The sequence below is a fragment of the Ammospiza caudacuta genome, chromosome 4 (genome assembly GCF_027887145.1).
Source record: "Ammospiza caudacuta isolate bAmmCau1 chromosome 4, bAmmCau1.pri, whole genome shotgun sequence".
In the NCBI taxonomy this organism is placed as follows: domain Eukaryota; kingdom Metazoa; phylum Chordata; class Aves; order Passeriformes; family Passerellidae; genus Ammospiza; species Ammospiza caudacuta.
The window spans coordinates 13,844,014-13,870,714 of record NC_080596.1 but is presented as its reverse complement, the minus strand read 5'-3'; the positions used below and the strand labels follow the sequence as shown (position 1 = coordinate 13,870,714).

Below are 26,701 nucleotides of genomic sequence, written 5' to 3'. Positions count from 1 at the left end.
AATGATGTTGCACCAGGAAGCTGGCCTAGGATGTGCTAGCTCAGCCACTCCACAGTCATGCCATTGCAGATCCTGTGGGTAGATGTATGTTTGAAGATACCAGGTGCTTCTGAAAATGCCAAGCAGAAGAAAGGTGACTTGGCCCTGCATCCTTGTTTCTTTCCTTCTGCAGCATGGCTTAGAATGAACAGAGAAGGCCAAATGTGGAAAGAGCAGCAAGCAACTATGACAAAGGGTAGCAAGTAGGCCAAAGCAAAGCTTGCGGGTGAAGCCTGTGTCCTAGTGGGTCCTGCCTGCTCACTTCTCACACAACAGCAGGAAATAGTAGGCAGTCCTAACAGCTGTTGTATCAGGATTATTTTACTGAGTTTTCCTGCATCCCTAAAGTTAAGTCCTACAGGCAATTACCAGTAGTATGGATTGACATCTTTTGCCCTGAGGGCCATCTGAGCCATTCCATAATTCAGACTTCAAACTACCCACTGTGAAATTTGGAGGAGACAAATCACTGCCTGCTTAAAGACCAGAGTCTCTGAAGTACTGCATAGGGAACTTTTCCTCATTTCCTGCATTTGCCCTGACTTCCCTGGCATCAAGACTTAGGCAGTCTTTGCTGTGCAGCTTTATTTAGATGCCATTGTGTGGGATCCTCTGAGACTTGGCCTTGAGATCACAGCCCTGACATCATTGTTTCTGTAAGCCTTCTTCTCTGTGCCTCCTGTGTCCTTGTAATCAGTATGTGGGGATGTCTTTATTGAGGCAGCACTGGAATTACCAGCAATCCAGAATACCTTTTGCTGCTGCTGCCTAGTTATTCATCTCCCAGTCAGATCCTGTGGTCATTTTCATGTCATTTGGCAGCTGTAAACATATCACATCTGCTTTAATGGACAGACAACAAACAGTTGGGGGAAAAAAGGGGAAAAATGTGCAATGAATGTAGATAAAATGTTGACTTGGAACAATTTTGCAGAGCTAACCTTCATCATGGGATTACTTTATGAACATCCTTCTCCAGGAGGTGGATGAGCACTTTATTATGTGGATTTAAATAATGCCAGCACTGTCTTCTGCACTGCAAGAGTAGAAGACTTAGAACTGTAACAGGTTTCGTGTGCAACAAAGTTAGACCTGTTCAGAGCTTTTTGTAGTTTGATGCACAGCTTGCAAAGAATTGGTAGCCGTAAAAAGTGAGGTTAGGTCAGCATAGAAATTCATGTGGCTTTAGCATAGACAGAAACAAACTGATCTGTGCTATTTCTGAAACTGAGGTAAAAACAAGCTCCAATCAGTCTGAAGCAGCTCACAAGGTTGTTCCTGTCTTTGCTTTGAGCTGAGATCCTGTTCAGCACAAGTTGTCATCTGCTGCTGACAACTACTGCCAGCACTGAAGTCCTCCTTCCCTTAGGTGGGCAAACCCTCTGTCCTCATTCTGACTATTAAAAATAACCAGGCCCCCTGGGTCATAGTGCAGTGTGATTCTGAATTGGCAGGCTTGCGTGGTTAATTCTACATTAACGGGTGGAAGGATTTATTTCCTTTTTAACAAGGAGCTGGAGATTAGGCTGTAACTAAGTGAATGTGCATAGAGCTGAAACAGAGCAAGCATAAGTGATGAGAGGAAGACCACTCTTGACTTGGGTAATCCAGTTTCACCTAAGATACTAATACATTCCCTTTAGCCCAGCTGATGCAGCTGCTAAAGAGAAGTTAGTGTTTGGGCAGATACTGCCTTTTAAATTGCAGAGCTGCTTTGGACATAACTGAGAAACAGAGCTCTCTGCAGCAGCTGAGAGAGAGAATCACAGTGTGAACCATCCTCCAAGGGCATTCAGCCTGGGAAGAGGAGGGGGGAACAGGAAGTCCCACACAGAAACTAGTGAGTGTTTCTAGCTGAACCTGCTACCGAGGCATCTGTGCCTCTCCAGTCTTTGTTTGCTTAAGCACCTGAGAGGCCTCATGGAGCCATGAGTGCTACCACTTAGCCTCAGCTTGGCATACTTCCAAGCAAAGAGGCTGTGGGTGAGGGAAGATTGTTTGCTGACCTTTGGACAGCATGTCAGGAGAGCCCCAGGAAGACAGCTGAGCTACAGGAATTTGTCATGCCCTGGAATGCCAAATAAATGAAGGGTATGGAACAGTCAGCAGCAGAGACCTTTAGGAGGAGATGTAGAATGCCCTGTGGAGCCAGTCAGCACACTGGAGGGTGTGCTTGTACACAGTGGCTGCAGCAGGCTGGGGCAGCTGCATCCCATGGTCTGCATGTGGCTTATGAAGGCTGTGTTGGTTCAGCTGCTGGAGCAGTGCTGGCCATTCTTTTGCTCTCCCTCCAAATGCACGGCCCAACCATGCATTTTCACAATCTTGCCAGCTCAGAGATCACGTGCGCTTTGAAACGCAGGCAATCTGGTTTATGAAACTTTGTACCACAGCACATTCTAAAGGCCAAAACTAAAGATGAAAGGATTGGGTGATTTTATATAAAAGCAATACATCAGCTACTGAGCCATTACATGACATCTTGCTGAAAAATCCCTAGAACTTGAATTCCAGAAGCAGAAGGTGTTAACAGCCTCCATCAGAATCAGGGTACTGGGATAGGCAGAGCTTTCCTCCAAGGCAGTATGGCAGGTCTTACATCATTATCTATGAGGATAAGGATCTACTTATCCTAGGCACAGCCTCCCAGCACAGAAAGGTAATACCATCTGAAAAACACTTTGCCCAGACTGGAAGAGGAAAAGGATGGATCACACTGGGCAGTGTTCCACCCCCAGTAAGACACAATCCCCTTCCTGCAGGTCCCCCAGGCAAAGGACTGTGGGCAAGGATCAGTCTGCAAGGATGGATGGGAGGTGGGTTTTCTGGTTCCTTTCTTACCTTGGGGGAAGAGGTTTATTAGCTTAAGATGAGCTGCAGATACTTGAAGGAAAAGAGTGAAAAGGGAGACATTAATAATGGGAGTCAATGTGAAGGGCAGCTGTTAATGACAGCCTTTGTTTTGTTTGTTTTCTGGGTTTTTTTCTGGCTTCCCGTTTAGAAAAAAATGGGGACAATAGGAAAGTCATTTTCTCTGCATAGAGCACTACATTTTCCGTATTTAAAGGAAATAAGGTTTGGCCTTGCTTAAACCTGAGCTTTAGCTAGTGTTGTACTGAGTGATGTGACTGCACCAGTGAAACTTCTCTTGAAACTGTGCTGCGACCCCATAACTTACTTTGAGAACAGAAGGGCAAGAAACACCCTTGGGTGGTTTTTCAAGACAATAAGTGGGTGTCCTGCATGGTGCAGCTTTCCTAGCATGGAAAGCCACAGCACAGCCAAGTGTTGAGCGTTTGAAAAAGCACATGCAACTGCAGGGGAGTGCACAGAGAGTGTGCTTGGGAAAATGCTCATACACTTCACTGATTCTTAGGGATTATTTCAGGCTAGTGAAACGATGTTTCTGTTGACTGAACAATTACTGGAGGCAAAGTGGAAAGGTTTATATGTTTATTTAGGCAATGTTTTCAACTTTTCCCCTCAGAACGGTTGCACTGATGCAAAGAGCAAAGGTTGGAGAGCTGGGCTGGAGAGAATGCTGGAAGTTTTTAAAGTCTTTTTTTAGATTTATTGCATGATTTAAAGTACCCTCCCCTTGCTACTGTAGAGTCCTGAACCCCTTTTCCAGTTCCTGGTACTGGAGGGGTACAGAGCAACAAAGGGCTCAATTAAGAAAGGGGTTAACATCCCACATTGGGTTTGGCTGATGACATTTCCAAGCCAGTGGGCATAGGAAGCCTGGAGAGAAGCAGGAGCAAGAGGACTGTGGCTTAAATGCAAAGGTGTTTAGGAAAGATAGGTGGAATTTCTGAACCTGAGGTGAATAAGACAGAGATTCCCAGCAGGATTTATTGAGAGTGAACATGCAGCACAGACTGAGAAGAACCCAAGGGTCTGAGAATGTGGTCAGCTGAGCCCCACTACACAACCACATGTTCCTTCTAAAGGGGGCCTTCCTCCTCCCTTGCTCTTCCTCTCACCCAGAAATTGTTCATTACATCTTCTCTCCTCCCCACATAATCCCTGGTGTTGTCAATTAGCCAGTGGCAAAGCACAGAGGGCTGTTGCCTAAGAAACAGTTGCTCATCCAGGGAGATGTTGTAAAATGCCAGGCACACCATTCCCTATCCTGTCATCACCCAAGACAAAAAATGTGCATGTCCAAATCCAGTTACACCAGTGCTCCCATACGAGAAGAGCTTTTAAAAACAGTTTTATGAGTTGTTGCAGCTGGATGTCTGTTTAGGCTGTGGCACTGTAATTCCAGGCACAACATTACCCTCCCCCCGCAAACAGTTACTCGGGCAACTTTAGTTTTAGAAGCCAGGAATTGCTGCAGAGGATGAGGTGCTGTGTGCCTAGCCCTGACACCCAGCTGCACAGCTTTCAGCTGCAAACTTGAGATCACGTTTTCCACAGCACTTGGTACCTACTGCCTCTCCCTTCCATGGACTGAAATCATGTGGTACCAACCACATAAATGGGAACTGTGCAAAGTCTGATGGCACAAAATTAACTGTTCAGAGCATCTTGAAACAAACAGGACCTGACAGGATGTGTTTTGTGCCAGGTTCGTGATTTGAGTCAGATGGCTGTGGTGGATTAGGTCTGGCAGTGGCAGCCTGAACACTGGGTTTACTGCTTGGTAAAATCCCAGCCACAGCAGTTGGAAACAGTCTTATGTTAGATCTTAAAGATGGTTTGAAAAGACTGTGTTAAAATAGGTACAAATATTAAGGCTGATTGCTTGTAGAGAAATACCCTGTGAGTAAAAAAAGGTAACTTTCAGTAAAGGTAACTATCTTTTTGAAGAGTCTTAGCCTTCTTTGCACATGATATTTTGTATTGTATGAAATGGTGGCTTTGCCAAAGTTTGCCCCTTTCAGAGAAGGCAGCAAAGCCATAACAAATGCAATCTATCCTGTATGCTTTTGTGAAAGAGCAAAGTGAAGTAGCTAAGTGTGGATAATCTTCTGGAAACTAAAACTGACCCCTATTAGACCCACTTCTAGGCAGGAGTGAAAACATGGCATTTGCACTGACCTTGTAAGGTAAGACTAACCAATGCTGATCACTGACGAGGAGCTTTTTGGAGAAGTAGTTTTAGTATGTGTTGTTCTAGTGATCCTGTTCACCACACAGATGTGGAAACCTTCATGCTGGAAGGAGGGAGGAGGTGCCACACTAGCTGTGAGTCAGAGAATTTTACTGACTTGTTAAAAAAAAGATAATTATTAGATTCCTCTCATCATGAGACCTGTGTCTACTGAAGGCTATAGAATGAGCTTGTTCAAAAGGATTAAGGCAAGAATTTCTGAGATGTAATTGATGCTGCATAGAGCTTGAAATTTTGGCCCATTCTGACCAAACATGACAATCTCATAAGTAGCAAACAAGGCAAACAAACCAAATGGAGACCTTTTTTTTTTAAACCCAGACAGCAATGCTTTTTCTCCATTAGCACCAAAAGATTTCTCTCAGAGCACAATAGTGCAAAGTGTATATATGGTGTGAGGCTCTGAATAGTGTTTGTATTGTTAAAGCAGTGCTTGTGGGATCTAATCCTGGCAGTGAAGCATTTATTATTTAATTTTTTTAGAACACTGGAACCATAAACACATTTTACAGTATTAACATAGACAGTTACGGCACATTGGCATACTTGCAGAGCACAAAAGTTGAGAAATCTGGTCAGACTGGTTTTTGAAAGGTGAAAGAGATCTCTGGTGAAATGATAAACATTAAAATACTATTAAGATAACATTAAAAGTGGTGCTTTCAGCAAGCAATCTGGTCACCAGGAAAAAAAAAAAAGAGAAAAATCAGACAGTGCAAAAAACCTGCTTCCAGGCAATGAACCTAAAAGGGCACTATATGTCAAATCCAGTTGTGAAATTATACACAAAGGAAAGAACCAAAGTTCCCATAGGAACCCCAAGTCATCTGAAAAGCTTTAACAATTCTAAATGCAGTGCCTTTATTTTTATAACAGATGGATGTTAATATTGAAGTGTGCTTTCTATTAGAAACAGTTTCAGCTCCCTGCTCTCCAGCTGATGCAGGATGGCAACAATCCATATGACTGTTAATGTCAACTTTCTTGTTTTGGCAGAAGTTTATATTTATGATTGCATTTTTTGCAGACATTACAGGCTTTGATGTGGAACATTTCTTTCGTGATACATATTCACTGCAGGACTATCTAAATTCAAGCTGCTCGAAAGCATCCTGACCACTAAATAATTGATGTAGCCACTTCTGTGTACTGCTGAGATTTCTTGGGGTGCACATGTGGGATTTTTTTGGAAAGCATTGGAGAACTAACTGCACTTGACTGCTGGCATAGCTTAGGAGTGGTGTAACTTGGGTTTTAACCTATAAATCTGATGGGCAGCCCTAGAATTAAGGGGATTTGGGAATGGCTCAGACTTAACATAGAGCTCAAAGGAGCTTTTCACTTGGGAATGCAACTTTTGTGTTTGTCTGGCATAAGGAGAGTGTTGAGCAAAAAAAGAGTTGTTTGCAAATAAGGCAAGTTCTGCAGGAAGAGGGGTAGGCAATGGCAATGTAAAAAACTACTTACAGAAACTGAAGTTGGTTTAGATTTTTTGGAGCCAAGAGGTCTGAGCCAGTAGCATCCATGTATTTCATAAAGGCAAAGCTTTGATGTGAGTCTGTCCCCCCGTGTCTGCAAGTTCCTCTGCCAGGGTAGCTGCTCAGAGCTGCACCCTGCATTAACACCAGAGCATACAAACCATATGTGTCCTGAGAGCAGTGAAGAGGGACGAAAGATACACGGAGTTTGCAAGGACATGGTGCCTAGGCGAGGGACCTTGGGTTAAGGTTTTAGGGCAACGTCTCACAAATAAATCTGTAACATAATATATAAAAACATATATAAATTCATAATCCATCATACGTGTATTACAGAGTTTCTCTTCTGGATGATGAAAATGACAGACAGGCAGATCTGGAGGCTGGAGAAAGGAGCTTGCCCTTGGGAAACAGAAATAGCTAGGGTAGGGCCAGGTGGCAAGATTGGCCAGCACACACACACACCACATCTCTGCTGTCCGGGCCAGGAAGGCCGTTCTCACAGGAACAGATCAAGGATACTTTTTAGATTCTCAGTTTCAATATCTAACAAAGTATCTTTATTCTCCTTCAACATTTCCTGATGTAAGTTTACATTCTCCAGTTGTTTTTGTACCTAGGAAAAATCCCATTTGCTTTCCCCAGTTTCAGAGACGTTTCTGCTTTGCCAGCGGGGTGGCTGGCCCTGCCTCTGCACCCACTGCCAGGCAGTGCAGCACAGCTTGCTTTGCAGATGACACAGAGAGAGGGAGTTTTGCAGCCTCCCAGGGATGTCAGCCCAACAGGTGCCCACTCCTGCTGAAAATGTTGAGATTTAGAAATCAGCTCAGCCTGAGGAATTTCAGGGCCACGGAAAATTTTCCAATAGTTGTGGTGAAGAGCTACATGAGTGCCCAAGAGAATAAAGAACCACTAAGAAATTTGGGTTCCTCATTTAGGATTGGGATTGTCACCCAGGCAGGACTGGATGCTGCTATTGAGCTCTCCGTTGCAGCCAGTGAGTGCATGGTTGGGCTCAGCAAGAGCAACTTTTGGGGGTTTTCCCTAGTTTTGGAACAATGAGGACAATCTATGGAGGTTTTGAGTCCTATGGTTGCATATGGCAGTTTATGTTTTGAGAGCAATTTGGGTAGTTTAATGGCCTAGACCGTGGTGGAGAAGGGTGAATCACAGAATCAGTTAGGTTGGAAAAGACCTCTGGGGCCATTGAATCCAGCTTTTGACTGAACACCACCATGTCAGCTAGACCATGGCAAGAAAGGCCACCACATCCAGTCTCTCCTTAAACACCTCCAGAGACAATGACCACCACCTGTGGCAGCCCATTCCAATGTCTAACCACGTTTACCATGACTAATATCTAACCTAAAACTCCCCTGGTGCAGCTTAAGGTCTCCTCTCCTCACTAGTTGCCTGGAGGAAGAGATTGACCCCAATCTGGCACAACCTCCTTTCAGCTGCTTGTAGAGTGATAAGGTCACCCAGAGCCTTCTTTTCACCAGGTTAAACACCCAGTTCTCTCGGCTGCTCCTCACTAGACCAGTGCTCCAAACCCTCCACCAGCTTCGCTGCTCTTCTCTGGACTCGCCTCGTGAAGGCGATGCGGTGGGCACCGCCTCGCAGCTGGTCAGATCAGCGTTATCATCCCTGAACGGGACAAAGGAACTCACGGAAGCGGGGCCGGGCACGGACAGCTCTGCCCCTGCCTGGGCACGACCCCTCTCCTCGGCCGGGTGCCCCTTTCCCCTCGCCCTCCGCCCGCCCGGTGCCCCCGCCGCTGCCGGGTGACCCCGCTGGGCCCGGCCCCTCCTGCCGGGGGCGGGCGGGGCGGCGCCGCCGCTGCGCGCTGTGTGCTGGAATGCGGGGGCGCCTTCGCCCGCCGCCGCCGCCAGCAGCGCCTCCCGCCCGCCCCGCCCCGCCCCGCAGCAGCCGCGCGGCCGGGCGGCCCCGCGCCGCCGGTGGGTGAGTGAGTGCGGCGGGGCCCGGCGGGGCCGGGCAGGGGGGGCCGGGAGCCGGGCGAGAGGCGCTGTCCAGGGCTGATCTGCGGCCGCCGGGCGGGCGGGGGCGGCCGGGCGGGCGGGCCGCGGGGCGATCAGCACCACGGCTAAGGAGCCGCGCCGGCCGCGGGGGCGCTCGCCGGGCCGCGCCGCCGCCGGAAGGCGAAGCCGTCGCCGGCCGGGCCGGGCCGGGCCGGGCGCAGCCGCAGGCCCGGGGCCCAGGAGCAGGCCCGGGGCGCCGCTCGCTCCCCCTCCCGCGGACGGGCATCGGGTGGGCGCGGCCGCTGTGACCTTGCCGGTACCGAGGCGCTTCCTCCGCCCCGCGCCCCCGCACCGGCGCCGCTGCCCTGCCCTGCCCGCCGCGGGGGGAGGAGGAAGCCGGGCGTCCCCGCCGGCCGGCGGCAGCGGGCGGGCCGGGGGCGGCGCGGGGAGGGCGCTTTGTGTGGGCAGGCAGAAAATGGCCGCATGCCTGTCAGGCAGGGAGGGAGGGAAGGAGGGAGGGTGGCGGGGGCACGGCCCGGCCCGGCTCCCCCGGCGGATGTGCGCCGGGCTGCGGGGAGGTCGCCGCAGGGCCGGGCCGCCCCCTTTTGTTGGCGGCCTTGGGCCGGCGGGGCCCTTGGGGCGGGCGGCGGCCGGACAGGGGCGCTCGGCGGAGCCCGGCCGCAGCGCTCACCGGCTGGCCCTGCACCCCCCATCCCCCGGTGTCTGGCGTGGCAGGAGCCGCGGGGCCCGGCCCGGGTCACTCACCTGAGCCGAGCCCCGCCTGGGCCCTGGGACCCCGCTGTCAGCGCCTCCCACCCGTCCTCCACACGGTGGGATCCTGCACCACTCGTAGGGAAGAGCCCAACCACCCCATTGGCAAAGAACGAGACCCCCAGCTCTGGGTTCTGCTTCCCGCTGCCCCAGCGCCTCAGCAGAGAGCTGTAGTTTTTTGATGTTCCCTGGAGGGCTGCTTCGAGGGTGCACAGCAGAGGAGACTTTTCCACACTCCGGTGCTTACAGGTGTTCCTTTTCTCTTCCGACAGAATTACTGCCATGGCAACTCAAGTGCTGGGACAGTCTGGTGGGAACGGCCTCTTTCCCGGCAGTTCAAATATTGGCATGGCATTGTCCAATGACATGTATGACTTACAGGACCTTTCTAAAGCTGAGCTGGCAGCTCCTCAGCTCATTATGTTGGCAAATGTGGCCTTGACGGGAGAAGTTAGTGGCAACTGCTGTGATTACCTGGTTGGAGAAGAGAGACAAATGGCAGAACTGACAACGGTGGGGGACAGCAACTTCTCAGATAGTGATGGAGAGGGTATGGAAGATACCCAGACTGCAGAGAGTGACCGTGAGGCACCTGAAAATGTGGAATTAAGCTCCCTTGAGGTTCCTAGTGTGGAAACTCAAGGTCCAGCTGCTTGTTCCCCTGCTAAGACTCCCAGTGTGGACAAAGATGCCTCATTGGAAGCACCGGGTACTCCAGAAAGCACAGAGGACAAGTGTAAGAGCTTGAAGAGCAAACCATTTCGTTGTAAGCCTTGCCAGTATGAGGCAGAGTCTGAAGAGGAGTTTGTGCATCATATCAGGGTTCACAGTGCTAAGAAGTTCTTCGTGGAAGAAAATGCAGAAAAGCAAGCACAGGTGAAGGAGTCTGATTCCTGCACTGCAGAAGAGGTGGATTTCTCTAAGGGCCCAATCCGTTGTGATCGCTGTGGCTATAACACTAACAGATATGATCACTATCTGGCTCACTTGAAGCACCACAACAAAGCAGGGGAAAATGAGAGAGTCTACAAGTGTACCATATGCACATACACTACTGTCAGTGAATATCACTGGAAAAAACACCTAAGAAATCATTTTCCCAGGAAAGTGTATACGTGCTCAGAGTGCTCTTATTTTTCAGACAGGAAGAACAATTATATTCAACATATTCGAACTCACACAGGTAAGGTTTTAATCTTTTTTTGTCTGAAGTGCAATAAGACTACTGAGAATATGTGATAAATGAAGGAAGCAGAGTCTTTTTGCAAAGTTTGTTCTATCTGATAAAGCTTTGTGCTCTCTTTTCTGGTGCTACCAGGTTATAGCCTAGTAGAATTTGCTTTGAGCTCCAGACTGTAGTCCTAGAGGGCTGAAGAAATGTCAGGTGCCCAAGAGGAGATGAAGGGCATTCTGTTTAGTAATTTTAAGCCAATTTTTTGAAGAAGGCATGACAAAGTGAACCTGTGATAATTGTCAGAGTCCACAACACCGAAACCTGATGTAGTCTAAAACCAAAACAAGCAGATTGACAAAAGGTGCCTGAATCCCATAGGTAGTTTTGAAAATGGTTCCTTTAGACTGAGCTGAAACTTGACTACAATGTAATTACAGAGAAGAGTGAGCTGATATATGCATGCAGAGGAGTTCTCCAGCATCCACGAAGTCAGAAGAGTTGAACAGTGAATTAATTCCTTTTAATGCTCAGAGGCTTCGTTTTTTTTCTAGGCCCTGCATCACTGCAGCAGCCAGAAGTAGACACACACTTCTGTTACCCTGTAGGAAGCCTTCCGGGGGGTCTGGCCTGATTTCCTGACTTCTCCTACCCTTGGTTTGTAATTGGAAGAGACAGTGTGAGGCCCTTTTTTTCCCTGGTGTATGGCAAGTGGAAGCAGAGGACTGTAGTGTTGCTGCTGTCCTGTGAGCTGGGACCTCAGGTGCCTTAGGAAATACCTTGGTTTTCAGCAGAGAGCCTCACCACCCTCGCACACGGGGAGTTCTGACCAACCAAACTCCTTTTGAGGGGGTTATCGCAGCCATCTCACCTCTCTGGGCCATGGGGTACAGTTACTTGGCCTCCTGATCCCTTTTGTGAAAGTGAGAGGGCAATTCAGAGCTTCCCTGCTGCTTCTTAGAAGCTTTTATTTCCACTGTGTCCGGGCTTTTCTGTGGAGAGGGCTCGCCTCACTTGCTAACCATCTCCTGGCGTGCTCACCTGACTTGGTTCCCCTTTACTGTAGACTGTGCTGGCTGAGCAAAACACTGGGGAATTTCTCCTTTAAAGTCGTGTTTTGTCACAGCAGTGGCATGAATGGTTTGGAGGTTTCAGTTCAGTTGTCTGCAGCTGTCTGGAAGGGGTGGGCACTCCGGAGGCCTCGGGGCTGGGCTTGAGCTGAACTGTGCAGGAGTTTGTGTTTGTCAGCTCGCTTTAGTGTCTGCTTTGTTGGGGCTGGTAGGGTCTGCTGGGTTTTTAGTACTTTATTCTTCCTAAGAATAGCTGCGTGCTGTTGTTCAGTGGATACCATCAATTTCAAACTCAGTCCTGTCTAAATATTTTTTCCTAAACAAGTAAACAAAGTTTATTGTGAGAGTTATTAGGAAAATGGTGTTGTTTATCCTCCAGTTCATTTTCTTTGTGTGTTTTGGAGGAGTTAACAGGAAAGAGACCAGGTAAAAATGGCAAAATAGTAGGAGAAAACCGAAATGAATCTTGTGGGGAAGTCATGGCCACATGTGAGTCAGTGCTTTGATTCTTGTCTAGTTTACATTTGCCTCAACTTTAAATAATTCTCTACTTATGTTTGTAGATGACATTAGGTCCCCCTTTCCGACTTCTGAAAGTCAACAACTTCCACTTGTTGACTTTTACAGGAACTACCATGTTTGCTGAGGAAGTGCTCTGTTATCACTGCATTTGACCAATTTACCAATGAACTGTATTAAAACTTTTTAAAAAATCAAGTGTATCCAGATCCTATTTTTTTTCCTTTGAACACAGTTGTGCAGTCAGGGTTTCTGGTTCTTTTAGTTACTGTAATTGAGCTGGAATGAGTGATTATGATTTCAGCATGTTTTAGTGTACCCTTGTAGGTGTTTCTTTGCTACTTCATAACTACATAGTTAAGTTCTTTCAGGCAGTTCTTGCTTGATTAAAAGCTTCCAAATATGTTAGTAGAATAATTTAGGAATGTGCCTGGCTTCCAGTAATGTTGGTTTTGTGGAAGAGAGTGTTAGAGTACTAGAAGAATGAATAAGCTCCTGGCAGGTATATTTTACACACCAAGCTAAAAGTCTTTGCCAATACTAATGTGTATTGCCTTAAAGAACACAAACAAAACCAGAACGCACAAAAAATCCCCCCATACAACCCTCACCCAAAAAAACCCTGAGAAAACACCCACAGCTATTTTATAGTCAAAAGTATTTGCAGACTGTTTACATAACAATATTGAATTTAGTAAAAACTGGCTGAATGATGCTAAAATAGCTTTGGATTGTAGTTTTCATTTAAAACTAAAAAAAATATTTGTTGGGAAAAATAAATGGGTTACATCCATCCATCATTTTCTTCCTACTCTATGGATTCAGGATATTAAAGAAGAAAGTTGGAATTGTTTGTTTCTTTGGTTTCCTGATTGCTAATAGGTTAAATAAGTTTGGATACATGCTTTTCTTTCTCTCCTGTTTTTTTGTTCCTCATCAGACTTTTTTGTGGGGGAAATGCCTCTTTGCAGTTAATTTGATTCTCCTGTGTTAGAGCCATACAATTTTCTGAAACACTGACAGTACAGAGTGGAGTTTCACAGGATACATGTGCTGCTGCTGGAGAAGGGCAGTCTCAGTTTTCTACCTATATCCTGGGACTAGTTGATTCAGCTCACTAAAATGGAGTAAAGGAATAAAAGTACTCCTTTCCTCTTCCCCAGGTTGGTTTTCTGCTGGTTAGTGAACTTAGTTGCCTTACTAATGACACATGCAAATACCAGAGCATGTGGCTGGGAGCAGGGAAGGGGGCTGCATGCTAGCACCTTGCATGATTGGGAAAAATACCAATCCTTGGCATGTTTGGGGACCACAGGAAGACAGGCAGAAGTTATCTGCCTGCCTGTTGTTGCTTTCATTCATGTTGAAAAGCAGCTGTCCCAGAACCTGCCCTGTGCTGAGGATACCTTGCAGCTTGTGACAGTGCTTGTGGGACAGGCTGCTGACAAATGTTGGGCACCTTGGGCAGAGGGTGCCACAAGGATCCTACAGATGGTCATAGGGTTGTCACCTGGGAAAGCTGCATCTAGAAGGGCCTGTCTGCTGCCCAGGAGTGGCTGGCTGGAGTTGTTCAGGACAGTCTGTTCCTCTGCTGCTCGTCAGAAAGGACTCTTTGTGTCAGGGGCAGATCTACCTGGGCTCGTTTGTGCTCGTTAGACCTTTCATACCAAGTTTTGACTTGATTTACCTGCTGATTCTGGAGCTGTACTACGGGCAAGACAGTGCAGCATTGTTCTCTTTCTTTTTTCTTTATTTTGCTTGTTAGAAGAAATTTCTGGAAAACTTCATTGAAAATAATCTGAAGGGCTATATAACTAACATCTGCTTCAGTCAGTAGCTAAAGTGTTCTGTGCCTAGTTTTGGACTGGTTTTGGTTTGGTTTGTGGTTGTTTGGTTTTTTTGTTCGTTTGTTTGGGGTTTTTGTTTGTTTGTTTTGTTTTTTTAATTTAAATTTTGGTTGTGAGAGGGGATCTTTCTTGCTTGCCACTCTGTTTGAAGTTTGATGGAAGCAGATTTGTTTCCAGCAGATGGGACTTCTAATGGCGTTATAAAAAAAGGCTTTATCAAGAGGTTTTTGAGGAATACCTTTGGTGCAGGTAGCTCAGTGTGCAAGCTGCAGTTCGAGATCAGGTTTTGCTCAGGGTGAGGGCACAGAGAGGCCATGGGCTGCCAACCCTGTGCTGCTGGTGCCAGCCAGATGGATGGACATTGAGAGACACAGCAGGAGCCATGAACTGCCAAACTTTGGGATAACAAAGCAGATGAAGACTGGGGAGGCCAGCAAGGTCGACATGGAGAAGCTCAGCAGCAGGAACAGAAGACTGGGGAGGAAGAGTGAGATTTGTGTGCAGGTAGATTGTGAGAGTATAAAAGTGCAGGGGTTCCACTCTTGGGTCCTTTTTGGAGGCAACAGTTCCAGGTGTTTCTGTGTTACTGTGCCATGAGTAAGTGGCTTTATGGAATGGGACATCTGAGACTGCTGTGGGAAACCTGGGGTGAAACTGGTAAGGAAACCCTGTGTGAGTGAGGCGTGCAGAGAATCACAGGGGGCACCGTTGGGTCACTGGAGCCACCCACCATGAAAGGGCTTCAGTCCCAGCAGTCTGGCCTCGGGAGTGTGACTCTTGAGAGTCTCCTGCATGGTCACACTGGGAACTTCCCGTAACAAGATGGTCTTAAACTTGTATGCCGATGTCAGTGTGCCTGTTCATTTGCATAGAGTTAAGTGCCTGCTTGAGCTTTGGCTAGATTGGGGCTTATTCTCTAAGTGTCTTCTGGAGAGGTTTTTTTAATGGCTTGTTTGCATATAATGAAACAGCTTGTAAAATTACAATACAAATCCTTTGGGGAATAGTATTTGACAGAACAGCCTGTACAATGCGTTTAATTCTCAAGTGGCAATAACACATTTAAAATTACTTGTGGTCATTATACTTAAATCTAGTATGTTTTGTGGCTGTGCCCTATGTAAAAAAGTCCATGAAAGGAAGCCTGTTTCACATTCCTAATGTTGTAGCTAACTTTACAGATATGAAATTTCAGGTAATAGGAAGAAGATATGACTGAATATTTCAAGACCTTTGGCCACATATTTTTTAATTGTAAGGAGTAATTTAAGACCAAAACCATTTCTTTGTACCAAAAGGACTGCCCCCCCCTTGAGCATGACTTAATCTTATTGTGTGTATTGCGCCAATCTCCTACCTTGTTTTAATTGGAAAGGGAGGGGAGTTGTGGTTGTTAGGCTGAATTTACCTTTAAACTGCTGATCTAATCAAGAATGATAGTCTAAATGTTTGATGGAAGGAAGAAATGTGGAATTAATCTGCATTACAAAGGCCGGTTCTACTGCTGTTTTGGCACAGGCCAGCAGTGGAGCCTCACATCACACACTGGCAGATGCAGATCTTTGCTGCTGCAGATAGAGCTGTGCCTCTGAAAGTGAACACATACCCTGTGTGCAGGGCTCTTGTGGATGTCCAGGTCTCTGTGATTTAGAGAGCACCTTGGTTGTATACCTCATATGTAGCAAATTTATCAAAATGCTGTAGTGTAATTCTGGCTATGAATTGAATAAATACTAGGACTGAGTAACTTCTTTTTCCCTTTTCAGCTTCACTCCTCTCTTCTCTTGTGGATGTCCACCCAGGACTAAAAAGTGTTTGTAGGGAAGACAGTGTGTTAGCAGTTTGGGGCAGACACCCCTGGTGCTTATCCAGACCTGCCTAACATGTTAATTATAAAACTGTCTGCCTTTGTTTGGAGCTTGTCTTCACTTGAAAAAGATTTTCAAGTATCATTGTACTGAAACAAGTTTTAGCTACAATTGCAAGCTGACTGTCCTCAGTGGAGATATAATTTATGACTGTTTAGTTTCCATTAGTTCTCCAGAACCAATAACTCTTCAGGCAGGGGGTTTTGAGTCTTTTGAAATAAACGTTTATGCTGCACTTAAGCTTTTGCTAGCAGCATAATTTCACTGATCAGGACATCATGCTTTTCCATGCTGCAAACTATTTTCACTCTGCCAGTAAAACTTTGGAAGCAAAGACCTGCTCTATCTGCACTTGTGTTCTGGTAAATGCAAGTCCATGTGGAATGGATGGTCATATCCCATCTTAATCCAAATTAAATACGGAGGTTTCAGGTAAGATGTTAAGCAAAGCAAGAATGTACCCTGTTTCTTACAGGATCTTTTGTGCATCTTCAGAGTGTTGGGAGAAGATGCTGTAGGGAAGTCAGGTCTGGTGGCTTAAGGCTTCCTAAAGTTGTCTGTCCTCATAATCTTTTGGCTGAGGTTACAGTTGACCCCAGGTGGACATTAGGATGTGCCTCTGTCGTATCCTGCCCTTTTACTACCCTCATTCACAAGGCATGACATGTTGCAGTGGTCCGGCTCGGGCATTTGCTTCTCACTGTCCCTTTGCTGAGAGATAACACGCTCTCAAACACAGTGTGAGGATCTGTGCCAGCCTCCCCTGTGTGGCTTGGTAACCAAGTTTGGGAATGTGCTGTGTTTCGTAACTCCTTTGCTGTTTGTTTTGCAGGGGAGCGACCCTATCAGTGTGCGATGTGTCCCTACTCCAGCTCTCAGAAGACCCATTTAACCAGGCACATGCGCACCCACTCAGGTTGGTACGGGGGGGCAGCAGTGACTGAGGAAAGGGGTGCCTCACAGTATCACAGCATCCTGCAGTCACAGGGCACCTCTGCAGCTCATCTGGGCCACACCCTGCCTCCAGAAGGGCCACTTAAAGCAGTCTGCCCAGTTCTGTGTGAGATGCCATCTTAGCCAGTAGGGCCTGGGCTTTAGTTCCTTTTTAAATGGAGAAGGTTGTCTTGCTAAAGAATGTTAAGTGTCATGAATAAAACTGAAAATGGAAATATATATTCTTTCTTTTACTTTTCAAGATCTATTCTGATATTCATAGGGCTGCTCTAGTAGTCCTAGTAATAAATACAACGTCGTGATGATACACTGTCTGCTTCATAGCTGAGTTCAAATCAGTGAAACTGGGAACATTTTGAGTAGATGAGAATTTACTTTGTGAGGCCTAGTATTGTATCTCATCTAGGGGTTCTGAGGGAACCCTTAGCTTTTGTTCAGTATGACACAGTGGTGTAAATTAGTGTCTGCTTATGGCAAGGAGGCACAGGAGGAAAAAGCAAACTCACAGGATGTTCACAAGTGACTCAGTCTTGTGGCACTAAAAGCCAAAGTAGCAACTTTCACTAGCCTTTATTTCCCATTACTGGTTGTGAGCTGTGGTGTTGCAAACATTTGCTCTCATGCTCTTGCAAATCTCTTTTTGAATGAATTAACAGCATTTTTTGATAGTTGTGACACCATAGACACAAGCATAGTCATCCTTTATGACTCTCATTAGGGAGTTCATATAGGCCTGAGCCTGTGCTTTTGATTTGTTTTTGTAAAATTGAATTGACCAGCCCTAGGTGAATTCTTAATGCTGACAAACAGGAGTTGAAGTCTCCTGAACAAAAATTGTCTCAATTTCAATTGATGAGGCTTTTAATTGAAACCAAGAGACAGACAGTTGTAACTGTAGTAGAGAGGGGCTTGGGTCCATTAAAAATAGCCACCTTTAAAATGACATGTCAGTATTTTGGTGTGAGAATTTTGTGAATGTAGTATTCTGCTTTCAGAAACAAAAAAAAAATTTGGTTGAGCCTCTGGTTTGCAAATGAACCACCAAATTTGCAAATGGTTTGGTCAATACCAAACCTGGAAACCATTTCATGAACATGTTGCTCTGCCCTTGTTCTGTGCAAGGATGTCTCAGCTCCACAGGAGGTAAGGAGTGGGATCTGCTTGTGGCCCCTGCCTCAAAAGTCTCTGAGGGAAGGCATGATTTTTGCTATCAGGGATCTTAATAGCTCTCCTAAACCCTATTGTATGTTTTGTTGCATTGCCCAGGCAGCTGCACCTTTTCAATAGCAATTTCTGGACTCCTGCAGTTGACAGGCTGGCTGTTTAAGGCCCATGGGTGCTGTAGCTTTCTTTCCATGTTAGACAGCAAATGGCAGTGGCCTAGAGCCTAATTCACAGCTGGTTTTAGCCATCTTGGTACATATCCTTTTCACATGCACAGTAAAGCCCCAGGATTTAGTTGAGGCCATGGACACAAGCTCTTCACATGCTATCTTTGAGTTACCCAATTGCACTCTGTGCACTTAGAACAGCTTGTTCATGTGTATGTAAGAGAGGCTGTACTTGTCCTCCCACAGTGCAGCACAGAACTGTTCTTTGAAGTGTTGGTGATAAAGGCTCTGTACTTGGAGGAAGGATGAGCAATAAACACATCAAGCTTAAACTTGTAGAAAATGTCACCAGGAAGTGGGATGAAAAAAGAAGGAAGTAAAGTGGTGAGGGAGGGAATCAAAGTAGCTCTTCTTTAAATAATAAATAGATGCTGCAGACAGACATGAGACAATTTGGACTCTTAAACAATTGTCCCCCTGGTTTCTGCCAGGGAGGCAGCACAGCCTTTTCTAGAGTTTGTGAGGGTGTTGCATATCTTGTGGTTAACACACAAACAGGCACCACATCTTCAGTGCAGGCTGGCTGGTCTCCTGAGTCATGCCACAGAGCATGCTTGAGTATGGGCAGTGGCTTGCAGGGGTGGGAGAAGCACCTATTGTATCATGAGCACAAGGGACTGGAGTGGATTTTCAGCATACTGAAGAAGTAGCATGCATTAGTGCTGCAGATCAGTTTTGAGATGCTGGTTCAGAGCTCAGGAGCATCCCAAATTCCTCAGCTAAATTTGCACATACACAGATGCTCCCAAAGTATTTCTGGACTTGGGTTGTTGCACTAGAAGTGTTCTTCCTATTTGCTTTGATGTGTAAGGGGAAAGCTACTTCTGCTGCAGTGGCATGCATTAAGCAGAACATTTCAGGAACACTTCTATAGGAGTCATTACACTAATATGAATGCAGATTTTAATAGTAACGTGATGGCTGTGGACTGCATTTGGTTGCCTTGCCAAGAGTAGCCTGCAGCCAGAGCACTATGTGTTTGAGGCACTAAAACAGCGAACAGAATTTTTTCAGAGGTAAAGATCATCTGGACACCCCTTTCATGTTCTTAGGTTTTGCTAGCTTCTTTTCCCTCATTTCCTTTTCAATGCAAACATGAAGTATGCTAAATCTGTATAAAGTTGGACTTTTTTGAAACGTTTGTGTGAAACCGCTATTCATCAAATGTTGCATTTCCATTTTTCTACAATGCATTCAATGGACCAGTTGGGTATGGATTCCATTTGCTAATATTACTGTAGAGAGATCTCTGCCGGTATGTATGCCTAGCCAGAACCTGTGACGTTGTTACTGCTTGTTTGGTTTTGGATCCCCTTCCTCCCAGCCCTCACTCCTTCTCTCTTTTTTTTTGTATTTTGTTCTTAGTGTCTTGTGAATGTGTTTGTGACTCGTGGATTTCTTATGTTGACTTTGCTTAATTTTAAAGGCGCATGGATATTTTTTTTTTATCCTTTAAAGTTTCATATTTCTATATCTGTATTAGTGGGAAGTAAGTGTCCCACAACCACCATGCTTAATAATCACCATCATTCCCTTCCATCCTTCCTTCCTTAGGTGAGAAGCCATTCAAATGTGACCAGTGCAGCTACGTGGCCTCAAACCAGCACGAGGTGACTCGTCACGCGCGGCAGGTGCACAACGGGCCGAAGCCTCTGATCTGCCCGCACTGTAACTACAAAACCGCTGACCGCAGCAACTTCAAAAAGCACGTGGAGCTCCACATCAACCCGCGCCAGTTCCTCTGCCCTGTCTGTGACTATGCAGCGTCTAAAAAATGCAACCTGCAGTATCACATCAAGTCCAGGCATCCCGATTGTTCTGACATCACCATGGATGTCTCGAAGGTGAAGCTACGGACTAAAAAGAGCGAAGCTGACTTTTCTGAGAGCGGTAATGACAAAGTGGAGAAGGAGCCGACAAAAGGGGATTCAGCTGCAAAGAAAACGGAGAAAATTGTGAAGGTGGAGAAAAAAGATAATTCGGCAAAGGAAAAGAAGTCAGTGAGCAATGTTTCTGCAGGCCAGGTGACAACCAGAAGTCGGAAATCGGCTTCAGAAAACAAGGAGGTGGATATTAAAACTGAGAAAACATGTAAAACAAAGAAGGTCAAAAGAAAGGCAGAGACTGAGGCTACTTCCTCAAAACAAGAGCCTGCAAATGATACCTCAGTAGTAACAAAAAAGAAAAAGAAAGTGGAAGCTAAACCCAGAGACTGCCAGGAAGCTCAAAAAAGTGATGTTGCACCAGAGGAAGAGCCTAAAAAGCAAAATTCTTGCCTCAAGAAAAACAGAAAAAAGAAAGCTCTGAAAATTAAGCACAGTAAAAAAAGCAGTAAACCTGATCAGGAGAAGATTGAAGAAGAGGAGATGCCAGATGAGTATCCTGTCACAAAAGAAGATGGAGACATGAAGCTGGACACTGAGGGCGGTGACCAAAAGGAGCAGGATCCCACTGACACAGTGGCATTAAACAACAACAGCGGTCAAGCTCTCAGCGGGGAGAGCACTGATCCCAAAGGAAACTGCATCCAGGGTCCAGGGCAGCTTTGTCTGCCAGCTCAGGATGCAAACACAGAAGGTGAGGTAGAGGACCAAGAAATGCCTGCGGCAGTAGGAGAGAGTGAAGACGCTGGTGGTGCAAAAGAGGAGGAGAGAGAGGCGGACAAAGGGGAAGACGCTTGCTCTGAGGAATCTTCCCATGCAGTGTCTTCTGAAAAAAGTGTGGATGTAGTCATGGATGTGGTACCAGATCTGGCACCTGAGAAGGAGCCAGAGGAAACTGTGGCAGAAACTGAGACTAACTCCAGCCCGATGGACCTGTCCAAGACATGCCTGCCAGCGACAGAGTCCACAGGAGATGCTGTGCCAGCGCCTGTGTCCGCAGCAGGGTGTACACAAAGCCCTAAAGTGGCTCTGTCCTTACCTCGGGATAGCACAGCCGTGAATGAATCTCAGGAAATGGAGGAGGATGAGGGCATCCACAGCCACGAAGGCAGTGACATCAGTGATAACATATCAGAAGGGAGCGACGACTCGGGGTTAAACGGTGCTCGCTCTGTGCAAGAGGAAACGAGTCCAAAGATGTCACAAGGAGCTCCAGACCCCACCGTGGCCAGGGAGAACTATGTGTGCATTTTTTGTGACCGCTCATTTAAAAAGGAGGGTGAATACAGCAAGCACCTCAACAGGCACTTAGTTAATGTGTATTATCTTGAGAAGGCAGCAAAAGGGCAGGAGTAGAAATAGCTGTGGTTTGGGGAATCTTCTTTTGTAAGATCTTACACAGCTTATGTAAAAATACTGTAGATTTTTTTTAAGCACGGTTTGCTTTAGTGTCTGCATTGGTTTCTTTTTGGTTTAGTTTTTTTTTTTTTAAGTTGAAAATATTTTTGACAACTTTATGTGTCATGGTGAACTCGTTAACTATTGGATCTCTTAATCAGAGAAAGCAGGTAGGGTGTATGAGGTTGTGTCCTATAAAGTCACTGTAAGCTTCTAGTCTATTAGCTTATGCAGCTCTTTTATAAACTGAGTTTTAGGAACAAGACTGGAGCTAGCAATATACAAGTTGGATGTTTATAGAGCCACTGGCATAAGTTGCTTTTTGTTCTAGCAGCCAACTCTCTTTCTCTCCCTTTTTCCCTTTCCCTTTTTTTATTTTAGTTCTTTTCAATGTATCTTGATGTTCAAAGTGTTAAACTACTTGATGGTTTTTCTACCAGGAAGATAGCTTCTATTACATAGAGAGCACTTTGTAAAAGAAATCAAAGTTGGCTAGTGATGAACATAACTGTTTAAGCTAATTACAATTATGAACGTACATTTCAGGTCCCCTAAGCGTGAATGATGAGCCAAAATTTGAGAGCAGTCCTTCCAACTTTTGATTGGAGAACCTCTGTCTTGATTAATATCTTAATCACTGATCTGTAATTGGCTTTGTTGTGGGGGAGCAAGTTTGTTATTTTTAATTCCTGCTTTTTGTTTTTTGATTGTGCTTTAAGGGCTTAAAATGTTGCACTTGTTTTTGATTTTTACCTATGCAGTTTAATCTTCTAGGAATAGTGCTTGTGCAGTATATGTACACTTTATATATGCATGTTTGGTTTTGTATGTGTAAGTTTTTTTTATCTGGAAACGTTCAGACTTGTTGCTTACAGTGGGACAGTTTTCTGTGGCAGTTTTCTGTGATGCTCCTTACTGCAGATTTTTCTTGTTTTCCTGGGGTGTGATTAACTGTGCGTGAAGTTGCTAAAATTATGAACTGCTTGGCTATGTATTTTTTACTGTGTTTAGAATTGTAGAGTTCTTGAGCAAAACAATACCAATGCAGTTCCAGAACACTTTTACGGGATTTATTCTGTCATGGAAATGCCACTTCTGATACTTTGAATACACATGCAGAGTAATAAATTGTGATTTATAATTTGGGATCACCAGACAGGAAAATAATCTCTCTCAGTGGAAACAGTCTGCAGATTCTGCAAGTCTGGAATTTTTTTTTCCCTTCCATTTTCATTTTTGTGGTGGACAGCAGTCAAATTTCATGAGCTTTAAAAAAATAAAATAGTAGCAGTGATATAATCTAACATCTCATACACAAAAAAAACCCAGCAAACAAATAAAGATGAATCAACTGGTAAGCAACAAACCTGGCATTTAAAATCTGTAGGAATTTCTGCTCCGTATTAATTCAAATTGCATTTAATAAAACCATCCTGCTTCCATGCAGAGAGAAACATGCAAGTTACCAGATTGTCATCTCAGGTCTGCATGTCATACGAGGAGTTTTTAATTCTAAACAGATTTAATTTCCAGCTCACACAAATGCAAGAGAGATTGCTTACCTGACTGCTTGTGGCCAACCAGCGGCAAAATGTAAACAAAACCCAAACCAGTAGGGAAGAAGCAAAACCCTCCAGGTCCCATCTGTGCCCTCTTCTGACTGTCACTAGCTGCTTTTCCAGTGGGAGCAGTTGGGGACAGCTCCAAAGAAGCAAATTTGGAGTCAGGTGTTACTTGGGGAGTGGAGTTGAAGAGCTCAGACAGCATTTGTCAGAGCACTTTATTGCAAGTAACTCTCTCTGTGTAAGCTCTGGAATAAACCCCATTCTTCATGGTGTTGTCCCCACAGCATCTTCCCCTCCAGACAAACCCACTGCTGTGAAAGAATTGAGAGCAACAATGCTACATTGCTTCTGCTTTTGGGAGAGATTGGTAATAGGAGGCCAAAGATTTGAGAGGGAAGGCATCCCTCATGGCAGACATAAGTTGTATAATGTATAGTGAGTTTCTGTTTGCATAGATAGTGTTCAATCCTTACCTTGGCTGTGACAATCATTGTCAACTCAAGATCAAGTTGCAACTATATTTATGTTAAACATTAAGAAAACAAACCTAGTTGGATTGTTTTCCTAAACTACCAGTTGTAATAGTTTTAGATGTATTTTTTTTCTTCATAATAGTGTTTCTTTATCTATAAATGTTGCCACCATTTGTGAGTGATGTGAGCAGATGCTGGGCATTCCAGTGCTGTGTAGAGATTTAAAGCTCCCTTCCTATCCTTGCGAAGAGCCTTTGCCATTTTGTGAGAGACTTCAAGGACTTTAGCTATGTTCAAGTAAACTCATGGACTGGCCTGATTATTTTTTCCTGTTATTTTTTTAAGGGAAACAATGCTGTTAACTGACTTTAAAGTTCTCTCTGTGAGACAAAAGCAAAGGTGATTCTCTGAAATACTGTGCTGCACATTTCTGTGAAGTGGTCAAGGTTTCAATGCTTGATCTGACAAGAACTCTTCAAAGACAACAGCTGGCTCCTCTTTGGTGGAGTTTCCTACCTTCCTACAAGACGAGAAACTGAAAATAAATTATTAACGTATTAAGAAGAAGAAAAGTTGATTTTTTCTATCTGAGACCCATCAAGAACATCCTGAACTAGCTAATCTTGGTGCAGAACTATGTTGGAATTCTCTGCAGGGTTTGGGATTATGTTACAGTAAAAAGGCAAGGATGTAATGCATTATGTTTATCTCAAATGTTAGGCACTGCTAATATGAGTATTTCAGGGGAGTGTGGGTCATGTAGCCCACCATATATGGTGGTCTTACATTGCTGTCTCCCTTTAAACAACGCCTTTTTTTTTTTTTTTTGGTCTTTTTCAATATTGTTAAATTATTTTGTGTTGGTTTTGCCAATGCTAGCATGTTTGTGTTTTTTGGCAATAATATCTGTATTTGTGTTCAGCCTCCAATACGTGGTTGGAAGGATTAGCATGCTGATATACCCCTACACTGCCAGCCCTTGGTTGAGTCATGTGTTTTGGGCTTTTTCTGTATGAATCTATACACTCAAACTAACTGCCCCGAAAAATGGTCCAGAAATGGCTAGCTAGGCACCTAAAATCCATGGTTTGCAATTGATGTTTCTGGATTTTGATGATCTAGGCTGAAACTTCAGTCATTTAAAGAAAAATGTTTAACAGCTGACAGGCCAGTTAAGATACAGTAAAGTAATTGATTTCAACTGATTTAATGTAGCTGAAAGGTATTAAATCAAATTCAAGTATTTTCTTGAATGTCAGTTGTGTAGATATGTGGCGTGGATATGATATTAACAGAATCCAAATAGCTAAAGAAATTGTTTTATGTGTACATATATTATCCCCCCTCTAAAATTACACGAGCTAACAAACTTTTGTAAGCTGGCATGGAAACATGTTTATGATGTTTAGTTGCACCATGTTTGATGCTTTTACAGTGCAATACTTGTATTCTCTGAATTAAACCAAAGGTAATTTTTTTCATGCTCTCTACTGTAGTGCATGACAGTCTTTTCTGCGTTTGTAATAGATGTAAAACGAGCGGATCATACTTCCTGTTTTTACCTAAATCATGTATAAGAAGTCTTTTGTTCAAAATGTAGTATAAAGTTAAACTAAATTGCATTATATTAACCTTTACAAGTGTATTTTCCTAAGCATAGTTATGATTAAATAAACTTTATTAAAGTACCTTCATCTTCTATCTTCCACTTATTAATGGCTGTGGAAGCCATTTTTAATTAGAGGCAGGAGCATTGCCAGTGTCATTGACAGAGCTCCTCAAGACCTCAAGCCAGGTGAGCCTGGGGGAGTCAGTACAGAGATGCCAGACTTGACTGCAGACAGGGACAGTGGCTCCAGAAATATGTTCTTTTTCCTTTTCAGCATATTGTTTTAATTTCTCTGCCTGCTTTAGTAAGGTCAGGGCACAAGGTGGGGGCTGCACACAAATGGACAAGGTTCAAATGCAATGCTGAACCTGTTTGTGATTTGGAAGGATGGGCCCTATGGGCATGAAGGGCAATATTCTCTGCTACCAGAGAAGAAGTGCAGCTAGATGGAAGCTGTGGAATTTAAATTTGAGTTTCAGAGGTAATGCAGGTGACAGTGGAAATGTGGGTTTGTGAGCCATGCAGTTGCTACCTAAGCAGCAAAGAGCAGGGTGCAGTGCTGCCGCAGGACACGGCCTTGGGGGCTGCAGTGGGGCTGGCAGTGCCCAGACAGGGGGCAGGCTTGGCTTGCTGCTCCTCTAGGCTGCCTGTGGGCAGTTCATGGTATGGACAGGGAACGGGAGTGGTGCCTGGGCCTGCCCTCAGGCTGCAAGGGGCCTGTAAGAGTGTGGCACAGGGATGGCAGGGGCTGGGTACCTGAGTGCCTCTTTGCCTGTGCTGAGTTGATGATTTCAAACTGGATCAACAGAGGAGGCCCTGCCCTTTGTACCACCAGCTAGTGCTGTCCCCCACCCTCAGGAAGGTGTTCCTGGGACAAGCTGCCTTATCTGGAGAACCCAAGTGGGTTGGCAACCTGAGAAATCATTTTCCCTAACACCTGCAGTCAGGTCATCCTTATCTTTGACTAGCTCCTTGCAGCCTGGCAGAAAACCTGCTATTTTTTTTCCCAGTAGAAAACCAGGATAAAAGCCACTAGGCTGAAAACATGCTAAGAACCTGCTTTGTGCCAAGTTGTTTTTTAACAGAACCAGGTAGCCAAGCACAAGTGCAATGCTCTGCAGTACCTGCCCCCAAAATGTGACTTGGCTTGTATGAGGGATGGCTTCGCTTCCTCATGGCCTGTATGGGGAGAGAGCAAACTCATCTCTTAATTCAGCTGCCTTATTCAGGCTTTGCTAATGCTCTGAAGGAGCTGAAATGCTAAGTTCCTGATTTCGGTTTGGTGGTTGTCTTTTGTTTGTTTTTAAAGCTTAGCCATGCCGACATAAATTGCTTTACCACAGTTCTTGTATACAAGTGTATATATGTATAATACAAGCTACATGTAGGAAAGGTAGATCTAAAAGGAGAGATCCTTCCCTTGCCCAGGTTGTATTGTTAACCTTAGGAAACTGAGCTCTCTGCATGTGCCCCTTGGCTGGGAGCACCAGACCTGCAGCAGTGCACCCTGCCTCAGGCCAGGCAGCTGAAGCTGTCCCTTGCCCCAGGGCTGAGCAAAGGAGCCCTC

General features: G+C 45.2%; 1 protein-coding gene across 1 annotated transcript; it reads left to right on the top strand.

The window, feature by feature from the left end:
* The first annotated feature begins 8,511 nt into the window (after positions 1-8,511).
* On the top strand, positions 8,512-25,176 carry REST (RE1 silencing transcription factor). Its single transcript, XM_058803729.1, has 4 exons — positions 8,512-8,598; positions 9,659-10,569; positions 16,694-16,777; positions 19,761-25,176. The coding sequence occupies exons 2-4, from the start codon at positions 9,669-9,671 to the stop codon at positions 21,443-21,445; spliced, it is 2,670 nt and encodes an 889-aa protein (XP_058659712.1). The 5' UTR covers positions 8,512-8,598; positions 9,659-9,668; the 3' UTR covers positions 21,446-25,176.
* The last annotated feature ends 1,525 nt before the right edge of the window (positions 25,177-26,701 follow it).